We start from the raw sequence: 20,799 nt of genomic DNA on the forward strand, positions 1-20,799 counted from the left end.
CATACCCCATCGTGCCTTTAACCAAACATCTGTCAGCAGCCTGCTCTTGGGGAATTTTTGCTATGGATGCTTAACCTCCTTATTGATTTCTCATTGTTCCAGGTTGAAACCATTGGAGATGCCTATATGGTTGCCAGCGGCCTCCCCACCCGCAATGGGATCAAGCATGTTGAGGAAATTGCTACATTGTCTTTGCACTTCCTCAGTGCAATGATCCCTTTCAAGATAGGGCACATGCCTGGAGAGAAGCTGAAGCTCCGTATTGGCCTTAACACTGGTAAATAATGTGAGACTAGTCTGGTTTTGAAACCTGGATTTGCTCTCCTGGTTTTCCTGTTCATTAGAAATTAAGCTACTCATCCACATTTCGCGTTTGGCTCAATGGATCAATTATCCTCAGGATGGGCAAGGTATCAAGTTACATTCAGATCAAATTTTGAGGGGGGTGAGAAGGGAACCTGATTATCTGAGTCTTCTTTCAACAAAATTTCCCTTGACTCACATCACATGTTTATCCATTATTAAACTGAACTCCAAAACTTTGTTCTTTCTTTCATCTATGGAGTTAAATTGTTACTTCATTCAAGGGTACGGGTTGTACCATGTTGGTCTAAAGAGATAGGCAGACAAGGTTCTTTGGGTAAATCTGGTATCTTTCATTAGACCAACTCAAATAATTGGACAAAATCTTCTTTGCAAGCTTTTGGGTACAAATACCCTTCGTCAGGCCAAAGAAGCATCTGCAGTTGGTGTTTGTGCTCTTCCTGGATGCAATGAATAGTAAAGAAGCCAGAGGCTGGTCTGCACGCAGGTAAAGCAGTCAGTAAAGAAGTAAATTGAGGAGCCAGTGGGTGAGAGACGGAGTGGGGAGGGAATAAATGTAGCTGGTTAATAGTGGAGAGATACTTAGGGAGTTGATCTAATAAAAGATATCAGATTTACCCAAAGGACCTTGTCTGCCTGCTTCATTTGAGCACATGCAGGTGGTCGCAGCATGGGACAGAAGTTGGTGATCATGCATTCTGTTTCCACCTCTGTCACGAAGAAGCCAACTTCTGAGCCTAACTTCCTAATACAAAGGAGGCAATAATATGCTGACCTCACAAAGCTGTTGGGAAGATTTATTACTCTTTTTAAAGTACTCTAAGATTGTAGGTTTGAAAGGTGCTTTAACTGTAGAATGCAAAGCTAGAAATGCTTCCAGATACCTTTAGCGATACTTGTAAATTGATGGTGTTATATAGAGGTTGTCCAATGGTAACAGTAATTTTGGGCCTCTACTGTAGTACTCAATTAAATGATGCCTATGTTCCCATTCAGTGCTTCCCATTTCCTTGTGGTAAATATTGGCATAGCTTTGATCTGTGCTTTGCTTTGGGGAAAAGCAAAGTGCATTGGAATACCTGCAGTACTTTTCAGGAATTAATTCCAGCAACAGGACTCAAAGTAAGGCTTGACACATAGTGAAGAGATAGTGCAGACTGAATATAACATTGACTCATACATTTAGGCCACCAGCGTCAAAGTTACTCTTGGAGTCAGATGGACCTAATGATAAATTAATGATCTGATTTTAATAAATGAGGCCAGCATTACATGCCAGAAGAATCTGGGTGTTTTGGGATATTGTGCACATTTCGGGATGGGAGGACTCTGGTGTTGTTTAATGGTGGGCTAAAAGATCTGCTGGATGGAAGGTCCTGCAAAGATGCACGTGCACATGAAAGCAACCCGGTTTGCTGCTGGGTGTAATTTTATTAGCTTGTGTAACAACCCATACATTGGTTACAGTATGACAATGAGACATTGCATGGGAGGGCAAGGCAAGTATAGCTCAATTCACACACAAGGAGTATAGCTAAGAATAGGAGCATGGTCAAGTCTGGATGGGAGGTGACGAAGTGGAGAGTTTCACCAAGCTTATCCCGTGACTATGCCAGAAGCCCAGTTGCAATGAGAGGGGATTTCTCCTTCCCCGTGCCATGTGTCTGCTACCCACAGCCAGCCTCACACAGTGTCCTCTGTGGTCTTTCTGTAACTTTCTGTGAAGCTACCAGTTCTGATCACTGTTGGACTCGGGGTATTCTCCTGAGTGAACTGTTAGTCTGGTCCAGTGTAGCAATACCTATCATCCTTTTTGGGGGGATGGTTCAGTGACAACAGTAACCATTACAAGCCGAGAGGGATGGAGATAATTGTTGGAATAATCTGACATGCATCAAATTTTCAGAAGCTCTCCTAGTAGTGCAGCTACAATACTTAGCTTGTTAAAAGTCATTTCTTACAGCTCTGCTGGCTGTTAGGGGTTAGTTCCCATTTTCAGAGCTGGAGAAAGTTATGAACTGCCTGAGTCAACAGAAAGAGTCAGTTCAAAACTGGCTTATCATTGAGTTTTCCGTGCCTTTGCACCTGAACTCTGGTCTGGCTCTGAGACTTTGGCACTTTCTGCAGTAAAAATGATCCTGTCCATTTGGGATGGATTTGGATTAAATCCAATTGACTTGAATCGTGATTTAATCCTTTTTTTTTTTTTACAAAAAGTATGTTCTTGTTGTTTGATATAACCTTAATACATATTATTCAAAACTCTAAAACGATCTTCATGTAAGTTTTTTTTTAAAAAAGCATCTTAACAAAAAAAAAAGTTTAAATACAAATCATCTGATTTTAAATGAAAAAAATCCATTTTTTTAAATGCTTCATTTTTATCCACCCTGCTTCCATTCCTACAGAGGGCTTCCAGCACAATCCAAAATGGTCTCCAATTCATTAACCTCCTGATTTGCTCTTTCCTTTGCCCTTTAGGCCCAGTTGTTGCAGGAGTGGTGGGAATCACAATGCCACGGTACTGCCTGTTTGGAGACACTGTTAATATGGCCTCAAGGATGGAAAGTACCAGTTTGCGTAGGTAGCATTTATGTTGGTTTTGTATTTGGGATGCACAGGAGACTTAACCTCAACGGGGCATTGTTTAGCTCAGCTCAGTGCTACCTAACTGATATTTGTTAACTGTTTCATAATCAGGTAAATTGAACCTGGTAGGTTTTTTTCCCCTCTGTGATCATCGTTGTCCAACAAAAGTTGCCCCGGGGAGGTAATGTGTAACATTTCACAAAGAGTAAGAAACCCCATAAAGAATGACTATGCAAATATGCATGCGTATTGGCTTTAGACCAATGCTATTCAGTGTCATTGCCCTACGTGGCTAATAAAGATCTCCTTTATATTGCAATATGCTAGCGTATTTTTTTTTCTCTGCTGTTGTCATGAAGCTCAGAATGACCATGTTGTGCAACACAATGAAGGCTGACATAGCCACAGATGTTACAGTCACTAATATTCAAAGAGAAAAATAAAAGTTTAATTTTGGTACCCATATGCTTTCCCTATGGAGAGGATTCGTCTGAAGTGATTTGATTTGAAATGGGGTCAAGTCAAAACCCACATCCTGTTTATAATACCTACTGAAGACAGGAAGAGTCAGCACAAAAGGAAAATACAGCCCTCCAGCAGAAAAATACTGGGGTTTGAAACAAGTTGGAGATTTACCTGTAACCAGTTCATCTCCTGTTTTACTCCGGACAGCCTATACACTTATATGTAGTAATTAAACAGATCTGTTTTGCTGTAGCTTTTCGAATCCATGTGTCCATGACCACTGCTAATGCCCTGCAATCCATCGGAGGTTACAACTTGCAAGAAAGAGGCACCATAAAAGTAAAGGTACAAATATCAAAAATGTAGTATATGAATGCAGCATGCAAGGTGGGCTTAGATCTAATGCACTAGACATTATCTGAATAACTCCATAAGGATGACTAGTGTGGGCAGATGAATGTTTTCCTGAATATAAACTAAGATGAACAGCAGTGCCCTGGTTTAAATACACATGAACACATCTGATATGGATGTTTAATACTAGGGCAGTGGTGCTCAAGCTTCTGGGGCCCAGATGAGTAGCAAGGGGCCAGTCTGCATACTGGACCCCGCTCATGGGCTCAGTGTACTGGGTCGGTCCCCAGGTGCAATCAGCATGTGGCTCAGCCCTGTGCACTGGCCTGAATCCATACATGGCTCAATCTTGTGCACTGGATCCAGCCACTTGCCAGCTTAAACCTATGCGCCAGATCTGGCCACGTGACAGCCTGACCCTACATGTTGGGCAGTTGTGTAGCTAGGGGTGAGAGTGTAGCCCCGGTCCTAGTTGCCAAATTAGGAGCAGTGTTGTCCCAGCAGCATACCCATGCCGGACACTCCAGAACAGTCCCTGGCTGTGCCACTTTGAGAGCAATAGCTGGGGCTGACAGAGCATGTGCACCAGCAGCTCAGCTGAGACTGTGCCGTTCCCAGCATGCCCCTTCTCTCAGGCCCATGCATGCCCCCCGCCCTCCGCTCTTGGATCCTGTGCCCCTCTCTCTCCCACTCTTGGATCCAAAGCCCTCAGCTCCCAGGCTCAGAGCCTGTGCCCGTGCCCCCTGCCCCCACAGGGCACCAACTCTGCTTGTTATTCACTGACTTTAGCTCAACCACTTGTGCTATGTGCCTTATCCAGGTATGTGCCAATCTGGCCCCACCACTTCGGCCCCGCTGCAGGCTGGTGTGATCTAGCATGGAGGGCCCCATCATCTGCCCTGTAGGGCCCCCCAAAGGTGTGGAAATTTGGCAGAAAGGGAGCTGCAATTAATGCTACTACTACTCCCCCACCACCAAACTTTTGGATTTGTGGGAAGACCCCTAGGCTGGATGACATGATCTTAGAGGTCATAGGCTGAGCATCCCTACGCTCAGATATAGTCCAGACAGGCTCCATTATGGTGCACACAGTAACAGCTGCCTCACTCAGGGTAGCATTTGCAAAAAAATGGAGGAGAATAGAATTAAGCTTTCCAGAACAAAACAAGCTAAATCTGTGGTGTATTTGGTGTTTTTTCCTTCCAGTGACTCGAGTGAGCATTAAGAGCTCTCAGAACCTGATGTCAGCGGATCCTGTGCCTCTAAAAAAATCTTTTTGCATTCTTTGTTAATAATATTACTAATTATAGTTATTTATGCTGCCTGGCCTACAGCCCTATTATGCCTAAGCACTGTATCAACATAACCAAGAGAATGGTCACTACTCCAAAAAAAATTACAGTTGATGATATTTTTCCCCCCTCTTAAATTCTTTGTATGACTCTACGCTGTTTTTTTCTTACCAGGGCAAAGGGCACCAACAAACTTTTTGGTTAAAAGGGAAATCTGGCTTTAACATGCCTCTACCAGAGTTCGGTGATAACAAAGAGGGCAATTTGCAGGGGCCTTTGCAGGTAAGACTACTTAAAATGCAGGTGGAAAAGTTTACTGTCTAGAGAAGGAGCTCATATGGTGGGTCTTGCTGAACTTGCTAGATTGGGCATCGCCTCTTGTTGCAGCATAGGAGATTTTGGAGGGATTAATTACCCTTTGGGTCAAACCTCAGCTGTTATAAATCAGCATGACTCCACTGACTTCAGTACAGTTGCTCCCTCCTACACCAGCATAAAATCCAGCCTACAATGTTATCAAGAGAATGTAACTCCAGTCTGAGTGTTCAGTAGAGGCATAGTAGTCCATTTTCATATTGAATTATAGCTTGGAAGTGACCCACCATGCTAAGATGGGGAGTGAGATTAGACTTTACTAAAGAGTTTCAAGCCATGATATTTTCCTTTTTTAAATAGGTTTTTTGAATGTATAATGGTAATAATATTAATCATAATAATAAACCTGTGTGAAACTTCCTCTCATTCCAGATTCTCTGTGGGTCTGCAAAGCCTTCAACAGGATCTGCATTGCTGTAAGGAACATTGCCAAGCCAAAAAAATCCCACAGAAATGTCTTCTAAGGGGTACCTTTTTAGAATATGAAATGATCTGGAATAACTTAAATCCATCTACCTACTCTAAACCCAGCCTAGAATAATCTGTCCAAGACTCTCCACAGTAGTCTATAAAAGCAAAAAACAAGTGTTTAGACTGATACCGTCATCTCTCAAGTCAACATGGCATATTGTGTTTGTTACCTTAACCCTGGTTCTAGGAGATTTCACTTTAAGTTATTTAACCACCTTAGCTCCTTTCATCTGATACTTTAAACCTAAATAGATTAATATACCCTGAGTGAAGGAGAGAATCTGAAAACTTTGGGTACACTGCATGTAGTATCATCTGTGGTCTTCAGCAATGAATAAATCAGTATGCAAAGGTCTCAGTCAGGCTACAATTCACTGTCTTAAGCCCTGTGCAAGCACATCATTCCCAGCACCTCCTTCACTAAAGGAGTCAGTTCAAAACGAGATGCAACAGGACTTGTACACACGCAGCCTGGAAGGGAGGAGGAAGGAAAAACAGAGGAAGGGAAAACATAATTGATTGCTACGGCATCAGTCACAATAATCTCAAAGATGAAATGGAAAAAAGGTGAATACATGAAATGCCAGTTTGTAAAGGACAATACTAATGTGGGTAATAACCAAGATTCAGGGAGTGACTGTATGCTTATAAAAGAATGAGAAAAGAAGAGAGAGATTTAAGCAAATGGAGAGAGCATTAGAAGGAAGATAGAGCCTCATGCTTCAGGGTGGAAGTGTAGCCTCTGACTAGTGTAAATTAACGTTACAATGTCATACAGTGTTCATCTCGGTGGCACGCTGTGGGAATATTGGCACCTTCCTCTGAAGGATCAGGACTGCTGGAAACTGGCTTGTGATGCAGTGATTGTTTTGTTTTTATTTCTATCATCTTCTAGCTGTATCACATGCATAGATGTGTGTAAACTGGGCACCTCCATTAATGGAGACAAATAAAGACATAAACATACCAAGCGTGTTCCTTTCAGTCTCCTTTATCACAGATTCAGAAAAATTGATAGAAAAAGAGCTATTAGATCATCCATTCCATCTCCTTCCACAATGCGGGATTGTCCCCTACTGGACCTTTCTATGGATTTTAAATGTCCAAAGCACAGGACCTTCCATCATTTTTCAGTGAAGAACCACTCCAGAAACATCTGACTCTCAGGGAAAGATCATGTCTCCCTCTAGCAGTGGTTGATCAGTACCTTCCAGATACTGTTTGTTTAAAGTTGATTGTTTTGTCGCTACCATTAACAACAATTTATATAGCACCATTGAACTGAAATCAGGCCCCACTGTACTGGACACATGTATAGTCAGTCCCTGCCCCATTTTTAATTCTTGTCTAGTCCAAGTGGTAAGGATTGATTCTTTTGGTGCGACTGGTCTTCCATTTGATCCCTGCTGGTAATTAGCAAGATCTATATGTATGCAGCCAGGGTAGATTATATACATCTACTGGTTTATTGAAGCATTTTTAGTAGTTAATGCAGTTCCATGGACAAGTTAATGCAATATTTCTGATTTCACGAGAGCAATAGGGGAGGACATTTCTTGTTTAGCTCTTGGTGGGTAGGGTGTACAAGATAGCTACGGGCTTGATCCTATCAGGGCTGAACACTTGGATCTGATCCAGTGAAGCCCTTAATCAGATGGGTATCCCTGTTGACTTAATTTGGGCCAATTTTGAACTTAAAGTCAAGCATGGATTTAAGAGTTTTGTTGGGCTGGGCTGAAACATTCAGAATTTTGCAGGATCTAAAATGAAATGGGGAGGCCTGTAGCACACAGTAGGGCTAAAATGGAGCATAATTCACTTCATTTTTGTGGGGGAAGGAGGGAGTGAGGTTGGTGTATATGTATCCCTGTGTATATGTGTTGCTTTGTGCCACCACAGTTCAAAGGGGAGAATCCAACAGCATATATAAGTGCTCACCTTTGACTTTTATCAAACAGCTGCAAGGGTTGAGGAAAGAAAAATCAGCATCATTATTCCCCACTATTACAGAAACAAAAATCAAGGCACGCATCATTTACTTTCCCTGTAATATGATGCAGTTTCTTTTTATCTGAGTAAAATAAACATCTTTTTTAGTAGTAAAGTGTAGTTCCAAACAGGGACGTTAGGTAGTGCTGCGGGGCAGTGTTTTATAGTAGAACAGCACACATCCCAATCATGAAGATTAGGTGAAAGAGAATATCTGCAAGTGAATCACAAAGAGAAGTAGTAAGTACTTGGCTGAAACTTCCAGCTGCCTTTTAAATTCTGTTCAGGTTTTTATCCTATGCCCGTCACCATGGGATCTGTGCTCCCTAAAGCGACTCTGTCAATGTGTCAGCTTTAACAGATAAACTCTGAAAGAGGTTTTGCAAGTCCTACTGCATATACAAATGCTTTCATGGTGTGTATTTTAATGCAATGGAATCACAGTTTTGCTTCCCTGTTTATTTTTGGAAATCCTAACAGAGCAGCATCAATCTTATTTGCATGCGCTAGAGAGTGTAATGGACAATTAACAGTGAAGTGCAACAGCCTACTTCCATTGTCCAAGAGGAGTGAAGTCCTGCAAAAGTAAGTAAAGCACACACATACTGAGGAATCAAATGTGATTTAGAAACATTTCATTTGTGGTAACCCCATTTGCTATTAGGAGCAGAGTTTACAAGGACTTTTTTATGCTGACAGAGTCACTTCAGATACAATTTGGGATGGTTATTGCTGGCGTCTATTTTGTCCCTTACCTGAGAGGTGGCTAAGACTGGATAAACCTTTACCTGTGTAAAATAAGAAGAGAGATCATTTGAACTGACATGTTCAAAATAAGGCAAAATACACCAATGTGACTACACACAACAGGCTGAAAAACACCAGGCAGGCATTTGACCCATTTGGGGTTAATATATTTTCTCTTGTGACATCTCTTTTGTGAACCTGCAGCTGGATGGGGTGGGGGGTGAATCCTTTCTCTTCTCCATGGTTTCACTTAGGTGAGAAGAAGTGTGCAAATAGGGATACATTCACTGACATCACTGGACTTCCACCAGCATCAATGAGAGGAGAATTCTCATTTGTACTAATGCCCCTTCGTTTAGCTCTGGAAGCAGGGAGGTCCTGTGCAGCTGGTGTCAGGATCAGTGGCATGGCAGTGCAAAGGGCTCTTAGCAAAAATGCAAATTCAGACCAGATTGTTCAAAGAAACCAGACTGCAAACTTGTTGGATTCTGCAGACCTGCATCTGCCTATCGAGTAACTCTGGGGCCCTCCTTTAGCAGTGCTAGGCAGAGGAATCCATGGAGTCTTGCTGGAAACGAGAACAGATTTGAGGGAACTGAACTGCATTAGTGTTGAGGCAGGAGGATTCTTGGGGACAGGGTCCCTTGGATCCACAGCTGTGCAGCTCCACTAGCCAGAAGGATTCACGGTAAAGACACCTGCGTCCCCTGGCAGAGTACATCTGCTCTTCCATCTCAGTGGAACTTCCCTGCAAGCAGTCTCTAAGCTTAGGTTGCCTGTATTTTGCAGGATTATGGTCTGAAAGCTTTTGACAGCTTAACCTGAGTAATGATTGCAGGACTGGTCCTTCTCCAGCAAAAACGTGTTGTTCCAAAAGGCCAACAAGGTCCACAAATTCGAGTACTGCTAATATCCCCCCTTCTCCATCAACGTTCAGGATCCACAAAACTAAAACTGTTTCTAAGCATAATCTTTCCGGTGTCACGCTTCCTGCAAGAAAGAGGGGGACTTTTCCAAATGGAAACCGTCTACACTTACTGCGCACTGCCAGTTCCACCACCAAAACTCCTCCCGTTTGTTCCATACGTTGTTTTCGTTTTTCGCACATCTCAAAAGGACAAAGAAAAAGATGTTTGAATATGAGGCTGAACATCGGTGGCTTTCCTTTTGTTAGAAAACGAATCCCTAGCAATCATTGTGCTTTGCATTTAGAAAAGAAACATGACAGATTTCAGTTCTTTTCTCCACACTTCAGCAGCGGGAGGGAAAAGAAGGGACAATGCTCACTTTGCAAAGACATGCTTGCTATATATCTGCTGGCAATTTGGGAGGGAGTTCACCTGGACCCAACTGTAGATTTAAAACTGATTTTCAATTTAATGTGCGGCTTTAAGGTGGTGAAATGATAGCACTCAAAACTACAGGTTTCCTAACCTAACCCTTCCCATAATACCTTATAAGAGGAAGCAAAGTTAGTCCCTATGTCTGCTGTCAGTTATTGCCTGGATGATTCGTGGCCACCAGGGAGTGCTCTGGATCCTATGACTCCAGCTGACTTCCTGCCCTTTGGGTGGGGGGCTGGACTTGATGATCTTCCAAGGTCCCTTCCAGCCCTAATGTCTGTGAAATCTATGAATCCATTCTGTATAAAGGTCCAAATCTAGCACAAATGGCTTCTGGCATTGCTGAAATTGAAATCAGTGCAATGCAAAGCAAAGGCTCTTGCTAATGTTTTTCATTTAACAAAAGCTGCACACTGTAATGCTGATTTTAAAAGCATTATATTGTCTGCAAACCCAGAAATGATAGTGCTTAGGGCAGTCTCCGGGGCAGGAGACGTTTGAGTATTTCAGCCCCTGCTGAAAGTGTCGGGTGAGAGAGTCTTGCATCAAAATGTTGTAAGTAAGGCATGGTCGACTGGGGAGGGGCTCTCCCTTGTGAGGTGGACAGTGTAGGATTGAGCCCTTTTGGGGGCAGGATGGACTTGAACACAGGACTCTACATCAGAGGTGAAATGCTATGGGTTTTGATGTTTTGGCAGGTTTGGGTCAGATGTCTAAACTTCAACAAAGGTACTTAAAACATGTATTAACATAATTTTCCAAGTCCTATTTAATGCCTCTGTCGCATGACAGCTGCTCCTCCAAATTCATCACTTTGGCTCTAATAAGATCATCTTGGACTCTAATATGAAGATGGCGATAGGGAAGCATCTCTTAGTAGCAAAAAGTTGGATTTATGGACCAGAACTATAAACCCCTCAACACCTTATACTTAAGGTCTTGGATATGAATTTCTATCTTGAGTCTAGTTAGATGAAGAACTTACCACTGGACAGGAGAACTTTTCACTGTCACATATATGTGTTTCACAGTGCAGCCAAACCTTGGATAGTTTGGGGATATTTCGGAACCGGAAAGCGTTAAACTGGAAGGTGGCCCGGGCAGCTTTCCCATTTTCATGTACTAAAATGGAGTCATCTGTAGGACAGCTGAGTTGCATAGAAAAAAAGCAGCATAAAAAATGAATAGCTGATCACACTTGCCTTTCGGCGCTGTGCTTTCCTTAGTGACCTCCATCAACATTGCTGTGGCATTTTAGCTATCTGAATGGCATAGGCAACAAGAGCCCATTTTGATGGTCATTGGCCCACATTTTGCTCCCAGTCTCTGTATCATGTAAAGTCGCAAGCGAGCTGCTTGGATGCAAGTGAAAGCAGATAGAGATCCTCTTACAGCTACATCAGGCAACCCTCGATTGCAGGAACCAACACTTGCCTTTGGTATCTGACTGATATAATCATGTGGTGATGCTACACGCTCTTCCAAAACAGGAAACTAATCACAAACAATTCTCTGTAAACCTACACGGGTCCAAGTTGTTCCTGGACCACAACTCCCAGGCTGTTTCATAACCTGTGAGACTGCTCTCTCTCTTTTTTTGCATTATGATAGAGCAGGGGTGGCAAGATACAGGCCAGGGGCTGGATCCAGCCCATCAACTACTTGTATCCGGCCCACCGGTGGACAGCCACAGTGTCGTGGGATCTGGCCTGTGGACAGCTGGCAGCTCTGGCTCCTGTGTGCTGCTGGGTGGATGGGGCTGTTTGTGCCATGACAGGCAGGTGGGTGAAACTGCTTCTGCCCAACGCTGATGTGGTGGCATAAGCTGTGGACCTAGGCAGATGCCAGGTCCCCACCCAGAACCTGCCAGCTGCATCCACAGCTGATGCCGATGCCCGCCTGGGGCTGCTGGTGTGCTGGGTGGGTCCTGGCATGAAGTGTGGACTTAGCCGGCATGTTCCAGGTTGGGATGGGGATCGGGGCGTGCTGCAGCTCTGGGTGGGGTGAGTATTGGGGTGTGCTGCAGCTCTGGGCAGCATGGGGATCAGCAGGAGGAGGGAGGGACAGAGAGAAAGAGAAGTGTGCCCCTTGGCTTAGGGAGTTTTGGTGAGCTGCTGTAGGATGGGGACAGTACTGACCTGGCCTAGCAGGGGCAGAGGGGTGCTGATGTAGCCCACAACAACTCCCTAAGTGGCTCTCCAGCCCAAACAGTTGCCCACCCCTGTGATCGAGGCTAACACGGTCACTCAAATGACCTAAAAGGACATGACTTAATGGCTAACATCTTCTGTTCAAAGAAAACATCCTTTGGCTTGAGTCTCCCCGCTTACCTACCCTTTTGTAATCAGCGGCCACTGGATTTGGTAGAAATACTCTGATGTAGGCGTTGCCCAGCAGTTGTTCAGAACTACTTTAAACCTGGGGAGAAATGGAGCAACACCCAGACATCAGCCACAAGCTGTCTTATCCATGACTGCTTCCCCACCCATATCTTGCTGCCTTTCATACCTGCCACTTAACCCTTTAGCTTCCACTCCAGCAAATACATCTGAACCAATTTCTGAGGTTTCCACAACAAATGGAGCTTCTTTCTTAGTTGAAAACTTGGCGTTCTTGGAAAGAGAAAAGTACAGTGTATTAATGGTGTTGCTTCAAAGCAAAGGCATGGGCTAATTCTAATGGTTGCCTTTAATGCAGAGTCAGATGGGTCTGACACCCCTGCTTTAAAGCAGCAGGCTGCAATACGTGGCTCAGGTGTATTCAGACACAGAGCTAGAGTTAGGACTGTGTTGAGGCAAGATTATACTCATTTGCCTTCGCAACCACTTTCCCCCGTAATGACACAACATAACAGGCGCTGATGCAACTGAGCCTGTGCCTTGCTAAGGGTTCAGTGTGACCTTCTTTTTTTGCCAGAAAAGGGCTTTGCCAGCTACATTATATTTAGGTCAAGGAAAAAAAAAACTTTGCAAAAAAGTTAGTTGCAAAAGGACTTGTGCCAAACTGACCGGCCTTTAGTGCAGATATCCAGGTAAATTCTGTGTCTGTCGCACCCTCAACTGTACTGTTTATCAGGTGGTGAAATCTTAAAACAAAATCTCAATAGAGACAAGCATTAGAAAGAAAAATCCAGTGTCCCCTAGAGATCTCAGGGGAGCATTAAGCATCCACTATGCTGTATCTGAGTGTATGAGAAGACAGATTGGAAAATTTCAGGAGGGATGAAAGGGACTCTTCTTAGCAATGCTGGCTGCAGATTTATGCCTGCCTTTGACTAGGGCTACAAACAAGTATGCCTCTTTCTTATGACACCACTAGAAGCTGCTAATGTATTAGAGAAATGAACTCTAAGCAAAGCAGCCTGTATTCTTATGGGAAATTGCCTCCTATAGAAGAGCAAGTGGCATGCATCTGTGCTGTTCATGACCTCTTTACCTCTTCATCTTTTAGAAACAAGACACCCTCCAAGTCCTATGTTATCTGTTACATGATGACGGTGTGTTCAGCAGTGTACAACACAAAAAAAGAAGTGTTACGGCCAGATTTCTTCCCACTTGTGTCAGTTTAAAGATCAAATAAATCTGAGATCAGCGGAGTCACAGCAGCATGAAGACGCTTGCTACCTAAACACTGGCGATAAGGAGCACTTACGCTGTAGAAGTTGAGCGATAACTGACTTTCAAATGAGCCGGAGCTCCCATTCTTGACATGGATTGTTGCCACCCTGGGCAAGGGAAAAAAGAAGGTATGAATGACAGAGATCATTGGCAAAGGACCCCGGTACATGCCAAGATGTGAGACTTCAGGGGCAGTAGATAGATTTACCTTTGATCGAAGGCAGCCTGGTTCACCAAGTAGTTTGCGCGGTAAGTGCAGGTGAAGGAGTAATTCACAGGCTGGCTCTTCACAATCACGGTCGTGTCGTTGGACACAATGGAATTATAGAAGTGATACAGGGGGCTCTTAAACTGCAGTAGAGGGAACACACAGAGAAACCCCCCTGCAATGAAAGTGTGGGGCCAACAGGGACTTTGCTCTCTGAAACAGGGAGAGTCAACCCTGTGATGGAAGCGGTGCTCAGAAAAACAGTGTCATGATTCTGCAGGAATCAGAACTCATGGCAGAGGTGATATCTTTTGCAACCAACCAGATATTTGCAAATTCATTTGCAAGCTTTCAGGCACACTCGCCCTTCCTCAGGCATAGAAGAATGCAAAGATTGTAACATTTCTCCTGCAATCTTGCTGGGTTTTTGGTTGTGGCCATGCTGGTCTAAGGACATAGGCAGGCAAGGTTTTTTGGTAGATGTGATATCTTTTATTAGACCAACTGTGGAGTTGGAAAATATTTCTTTGCATTCTCCTATGCCTGAGGAAGGGTGAGTGTGCCCAATAGCTTGCAAACAAAGAATTTTTTTGCAAATATCTAGTTGGTCTAATAAAAGATATCACGTCTGCCACAAGTTCTGATTTCTTTTGCTTGTAGACCAATACAGCTACAACCTGTATCCCTGAATCATGTTCTTCATAGATTTGTGTGACAGCAGTGTCTCAAGGCACCATTGCACTTGGTGTTGCGTACACATGGTAATGAAAAGACTGTCATAATGGTACGTGTACAAACAGGAAGAGATAGGAGATCTAATTCCACAAAGGGAATTGCCAGCTTGGCTTTACTAGGGATGAACAGTTTGATTTCTCACATAAATACAAATGTTTTGCGCAGCTGAAAAGTTTTAAAGCTTTTTTTTTTAATGCCAATTTATACCCTCCCTTTTCCAGGTACAGCCTGAGATCCCACTACAGCTAATAGGAATGCTTTCACTGACTTACATAGGATTAGATGTATTCTCCCATGAAAGTAATATTTATGGTTGATGTACGTACCTCTGATTGGGTCCCACAGTAGGACTTGTTTTTGGGTGATAAATCTGGGATTGTGAATTGGTAGTATCCTGAATCATGGATTCCATTGTAGCAAACACCTCCAAGAGCCAGTTGATTAACCTCCCATCCATAGGGACATTCAGGGATTCTTGTAATGATAGTGTTAGGGTAGCAGTACACCAGAACTGCATCTGAAAGGAAAATAACACAGCTTACTCGGTTGTATTTCCTAGCACGAGAGGCTGTGCTAAAATCTGAACCTTTTACAGGAGTGTTTGTGCTAAGAATTTGCATCTTTTTAAATATCAGTAGCAGCAGGTTGCAGTACAGGGCTGGGATTTTCAAAGTGCCTGTAGGAGCGATGCACTGAAATCCTGTTAGAGGTGTATCCATAGGGATGTACCTGGCTAACCCCTATAACCTTTTTGGAAAACCCACATCAAATCTATTGGAAAATTATAGTAAGTTAAACTCTTTGGAGGGAATTCTAGTCTCCACTAGAGTTGATGGCCACGATGTGGCCATATCGCCTTTTGTGCAGGTTTGATGGTAAAAATGTTGATCTACGAGCAATAAAGCTGTGAAGGACAAAAAAGTAAAATATCACAACAGTGAAAATCATCGTGCTCGTTTGCATTTGGATAAAGGCTGATTTTTAGCTGATTGAAGCAGTACTGATTGTTCTGAATATAATCTGGGCGAGGTAGCTCGGTTGCATCAGTGGCTTTAGATCTGTCCACTGTGGCTTGAGATCTGGGTCATGCTATTGCTAAAGGTTTTTATAGTGACACTCTGGATGGCGGTAGCTGGGCCAGCAGTATGGCAGCTGCTCTTTTTGCACAACTCCCAACACAGCACCCAGGACTGGTGCCCCACTTGCCCTTCCCTGCCCTCACCCCCACCTTTAGTTGCATTGCTGCTGACTCCTGTTACACTGATCTTTGGGTGCCAATGTGATCATGTTTTATTAAATCAAAAGGGAACATGCAAATATGAAACGGATCCCCCCACTTTCTTACTAATGATCAATACAGAGCACGTACCCAAATGTGAAGTAAAGATTGCTGTACAAATTTTACACACAAGAAAGCTTTAGGGCTATTTTACCTGGTCATGGCGGGAGAGTGAATCTTATTGAAATAAAATCAGATTTCATTAACTTGAAGTTACAGTATTGATTTTGGAAGGCAAAGGCCGTTTTAATCACCAGTGGAATGAAAATTGAGATTAGACTACCAGTTACTTCCCAGCACGTTAGACTCAGAAGCAAGGTGTCTTTCCTAGGTTGCTATGACACACACACAACTTGATCAGATATTCGTTCTGTCGAGCCTTGTGGATTCTCAAGGAATGGATGATTGAAAAATTTGAGTGGCTACGTTAATAATAAACCCTCAAGCCCCACAGTCTGATTTTGCCTATATTTATGCTCTTAATGTAGCTCTGCTGTGTTCAGGGAGATGGTTTGTGTGGCTAAAAGTACACATGTGTGTAAAGGTTTAGGAGCCAAGCCTTTATGATGTAGCTAAAATGAATCAAAAACTCGTAGGAATAATGTAGGGCAATCTATTTTATGACCCAGTGTGAGGTCAGAAACGTATTGTATTGAGACAGAGATACAATGGGTTATTTATCCATAGGCCAGTTCAACAAACTATTTCATGCTGGTCGTCAGGCTGTAGTCAATGGGACTACTCACAAACTGCTGGTAGGGGAAGGATCCATGCACACAGAATCCAGAAGTTAGTGTATTATATTACTTTGTAGTTGTTTTTATGTTCAGAAGTTGTTATACCCTGATCCTGCAAAGGCAGACATGCATCTATGACTACCACGCTTGTGAGTCTCTCCGGCACTGGGCATTCGTTTGTGCTCTCCTCTCGTCGGTGCTAGCTAAGTGTAAAATCAGACCAATACATTGGGGTCAATTTTTTATGTGCAAAAGCCTCTTCATTTCAGTCTATGAAGGCTGATGTTTCATTTTTACATAAGCAAAAACTCTCAGCTGCTTAATAAATGCAGATAGAAATACAATTAGATTGAAGCGGCTTTACCTGCTTTATTTGGATTGCAAGGTGGTGGTGCATAGGCTCGATGACTAGCCAGGATGACCAGGAAATAAACGGCTACAATCACCATTTCTTACAAGAAGCTCACTACACTGGTAATAAAAGCAGTTCACCTATCAAAATGCAAAAAGAAAAAAAAAAAAAAAGAAATCCAATACAATCACACAACTGTAGCAACCTTTAATACTGGGGCAAAGAAACTACATTGTGATTATAATAATGTCATTATTATTCATTATCTGGCACAGCTCCAACAAGAGGTCACATTTACTGACAATTTCTGCCTCTTTTGTCCCACTGCTGACATTTTCATCTCAAGTCTACTAGTGCATTTTGTACCATAGCTAGGTTGTTTTACTCCCGCAAAAAAACACAGAGCAAAAGGGCTACAAATAATTGCTGTAAAATTTGAAATTACAAGAAGGGGGAGTACAGTACAGACCTGGAAAAAATAAAGCAAGAGAATCAGAAAGAAGGAAGAAGAAAGCTAGGAAGATGCACAAAATGTAGGTAAAAGTGGATATTTAGACTTCACAGCATAATACAGAAACTGTTTTCATATTTAAGGCACAAAGTAACATATATACCCTCGCAAAGCAGTTTTGGTGAAGGATGTGGTTTTTCCTTTAATGTTAGGCATTGCAAAATAAAAGCATGAATTCATTATCGACTCCTTCAATCACAGGCCTCCAAGCTATTCTAGAGGTGTGCAGGTATATGCTACCACAGAAAAATGGCAGCATCCAGACTAAGTTACTGGTTGTTTTTCAGGTTAGGGGCTCTTAGGGAATTCACACAAATTACTTAGTAGATAGAAATGACGAGTGAAAATTAGCCAGTAAGGTGCCTGGTTAGAAGGAAAGTTTTCGTTTGCAAAGAGTAGTGCCCAGCACAAATAGTCTGTTTATACATTTTCATTCAGTCTGGATTTAAAAGATCTATATATCTATATATATATATAGATATATATATGCTGACCATCTAAGCGATTATTCCTTTTAGAAAGAATCGCACCCTGCAAGAAGTTAAAGGAATAATACCTACAAGACAGGAACAGGGGACGTTTCAGACGTTCATTCTCTCTGCCTTATTCCACCAGCTGCGTGTCTGTTCTTCCCAAGATGTCCTCTTTTCAAATGCACCCAGCTGGTATTATCTCCAATTTATATAGGCCATCTTGTAAAAGAAACCCATCTCCAGTTAAATCTCAGTGAGCCAGTATTGTCCAATGCAGGAGGGGAAAAAAGGATTGTACAACATAACAGAATAGAAAGTTCAGTCCCTGTAGCGCAGACTAGACAGTATGAATGCTATTTGAGTTATTTTAAAAACTTTTTGTATGCTTTTATTCTTCAGAGCTGTTTAAAAAAAATCCTCAAATAGATTTCTTCTAAAGGTATGTAAATGGTACTGGCCGTATTTTACATGGAAGATAATACAAGGAATTTTTAGAGGCAGAATGCCAAGTACGTGCTAACTGAGGTCAGGTTGCTCAGAAGTGCATTTATAAATGAATTTGTTTGAATGCAGGTAGGGTGAGACTTTCAACTGTGCCTCGGAGAATGAAGTGCCAAGTGTCTTTGTCAGTAAAGAAGAGCCAGGTGCCTATCTCTCCAAGATGATTTTTGAAAGTCCTACCCTCTAATGGTACCCAGATGAACAGTGGAGACAATGTTAGATGGATTATTTGCCATCTTGGGGTTATTTTGTGTTTCAGTAGTTTGTTTTAAATTCATTGTTTTGCACACATTCATCTTGATGTAGCCTGGAATATTTGTTCATAGGCAGGACTTGTCCCTGTCCCAGAAACAGGAACAATCCATCTCTTTTCAGGACCCCAGGACAAAGCTTATTTACCGTGCAAGTGGCCAGCTGTGACCGAAAAGATGTGCAGGTAGCGACATGCATAATCCTTTGATGCAGACCTAAATTGCTACTTTAGGTGCTCAGAGCCCTGGCTTAGTTGCATTCTGACCCTAACGGTACATACGTTTCCTAAGCTGCTAAATTTCCACCAGTGTAGCTCTCTAGCTGAAAGCACTAGGGTTATTTAGTCTGGACAAGACGAGACTGACAGAGGATTTGATAACAGTCTTCAAGTAACTGAAAGGCAGTTCCAGGGAGGTTAGTGATGGACTTTGCTCTGTGGCTTTAGGGGCAGGACGAGGAGCAATGGCCTAAACTGCAGCACAGGAAATTTAAGTTGGGCATTAGGAAGGACTTTGACTATGAGGGTGGTCAGGCATTGGAACAGGCTCCCTAGAGAAGTGGATTTTCCATCCCTGGAGATTTCCAAGAGCAAGTTGAACAGACACTTGGCTGGGATGGTTTAGTCAGGGATTGATCTTGCCTTGAGCAGGTGGTTGGGCTAGATGACTTTTTTTTCCTGTGACCCTAATTATCTGTTGCTGAACAAGTGTGCACTACCCAAATCTTGGTCACATTGAGCTACTTGTTGACTAAGCCACAGCAGGATTCACAAGCCAAGAGTCAGGTCCTATAGATATTTTCAGAGCATGCCTACCAGTGTGCCTTGTCCAAAGTAATGGTGATGGTGCTTTGTGCACCCCCCCCATGGTTAGACTACTCACATGGGAGGAGCCAGGATCAATGCTTTAATGTATAAAGGGATATTTTAATGCATGTTACCTTTTTTGATGCAGCATGGTATATTGTGATTGGCGTTACACTTTTTTAGTCTCATTCCTAAGACAGTCTTCTCACAAGTACTATAAAATGATTGTACCGCAGGAGAACGTTGTGTGAAATGACGTCCAGTGTGATGTGCAGAATACAAGAATGTGAGCATTTGCTCGTAATAATAACTAGTTGGGGAGCCATCTCAGTTTATTAGTTTTATAGAGTGCTCCATTGATTTTGTTAGTAACTTACAATTTGAGTGTATTAGATGACTGTTGGTATTTTAAAAAACTGAAATGAAAACATAAAACCAGACCTGACTTGTTATTTCAAACAATAAGCTCTGGCACTAGTTGCAAAAGAATTGCAAAATTAGATTGTTATATATTAAACAAGCTCTGCCTTTTGCCATCTGGAGCCCAATCCTGCCAACTCTTATTCATTGGTTTAAATGAGATTACTTGCACATGGTCAGCTATGCAGGCTCAGACCAGTTGATCATAATATACTTTCAACTAAGTTAAAGAATAATCCATTGTACCAGAGCTCAAAACCCAGATCCAGTTTTAATCTGCAATATCCAAACCCCAACATTTACGTATTTCTTTATAGAAATACAACTAGAATGTATGGTATCCAAGGCTAAGTACAGACGGTCAAAAAGCTGGAGGCTGAATTGATTCAGCTCAGCCCCTGGGGGTACTTTGCGTGTTAGTCTAAGCAAGGGAACGCACATTCACTTTTGATTCTGGAATGCAGCCACATGCCTAAATTGGCCCAGGCCAAAAGCTGGGGGATGCTAGAACATGCCTCCCTTTTTGACTGGAGCAGACACCTTGGGCCAAAATTAGCCGGCTCACCCTACAAGGGAGGGGTTCGCAGGGAAGATGCAAAGCGTCCTGGGATGCTGGGGGACTGTGAGGTACCTTGAACTGGGAGGGGATCTGGGACAGAAGTTCAATAGACCAATTTAACCTAAATCAGTTAAGTTTGATACTACATCCATCAGGTTTATCTTAAACCAGTTTCAGCCATTTTGAAAGAGGTTTACACTTTTGACCCAGTTTCTGATCACTTATATCAGTTTATGTGCAATTTCTGTCCCTAGTCCAAAGGACTGCTCACCATCCTTTTTTCATAGCTTTTGTAATTCTCTCTGCTTCCTAGTTTTGTCTGGGCCTGGGAACGTAAGTGTTGAAACACCACCAGACAAACTGTTCTCAGGGTTCCAGCGCTCCGTGCATAACTAGAAACA

At 42.7% G+C, this 20,799-nt stretch overlaps 2 protein-coding genes across 2 annotated transcripts in view; one reads left to right on the forward strand and one right to left on the reverse strand.

Annotated features, from left to right (window-relative positions):
* LOC149860120 (guanylate cyclase 2G-like) overlaps positions 1–6,831 on the forward strand; it is a 53,083-nt gene extending 46,252 nt beyond the window's left edge. The window contains exons 19-23 of the mRNA XM_090058222.1: positions 103–277; positions 2,806–2,904; positions 3,632–3,723; positions 5,199–5,306; positions 5,772–6,831. Coding sequence (XP_089914348.1) covers positions 103–277; positions 2,806–2,904; positions 3,632–3,723; positions 5,199–5,306; positions 5,772–5,819 — 522 coding nt within the window. The 3' untranslated portion in view covers positions 5,820–6,831. The remainder of the gene's footprint in view (positions 1–102; positions 278–2,805; positions 2,905–3,631; positions 3,724–5,198; positions 5,307–5,771) is intronic.
* A 1,189-nt stretch (positions 6,832–8,020) lies between these two features.
* TECTB (tectorin beta) lies at positions 8,021–18,000 on the reverse strand. The gene is made up of 11 exons (XM_090058159.1): positions 17,949–18,000; positions 16,890–17,017; positions 14,836–15,026; positions 13,775–13,917; positions 13,601–13,673; positions 12,458–12,561; positions 12,284–12,367; positions 10,935–11,097; positions 9,645–9,714; positions 8,615–8,647; positions 8,021–8,073 (listed from the first exon to the last, which is right to left on the reverse strand). The coding sequence occupies exons 2-11, from the start codon at positions 16,972–16,974 to the stop codon at positions 8,021–8,023; spliced, it is 999 nt and encodes a 332-aa protein (XP_089914285.1). The 5' UTR covers positions 16,975–17,017; positions 17,949–18,000.
* Between the last annotated feature and the right edge of the window lie 2,799 nt (positions 18,001–20,799).

The sequence above is a fragment of the Crocodylus siamensis genome, chromosome 7 (genome assembly GCF_052110815.1).
Source record: "Crocodylus siamensis isolate JL-2025a chromosome 7, ASM5211081v1, whole genome shotgun sequence".
Lineage (NCBI taxonomy): Eukaryota > Metazoa > Chordata > Crocodylia > Crocodylidae > Crocodylus > Crocodylus siamensis.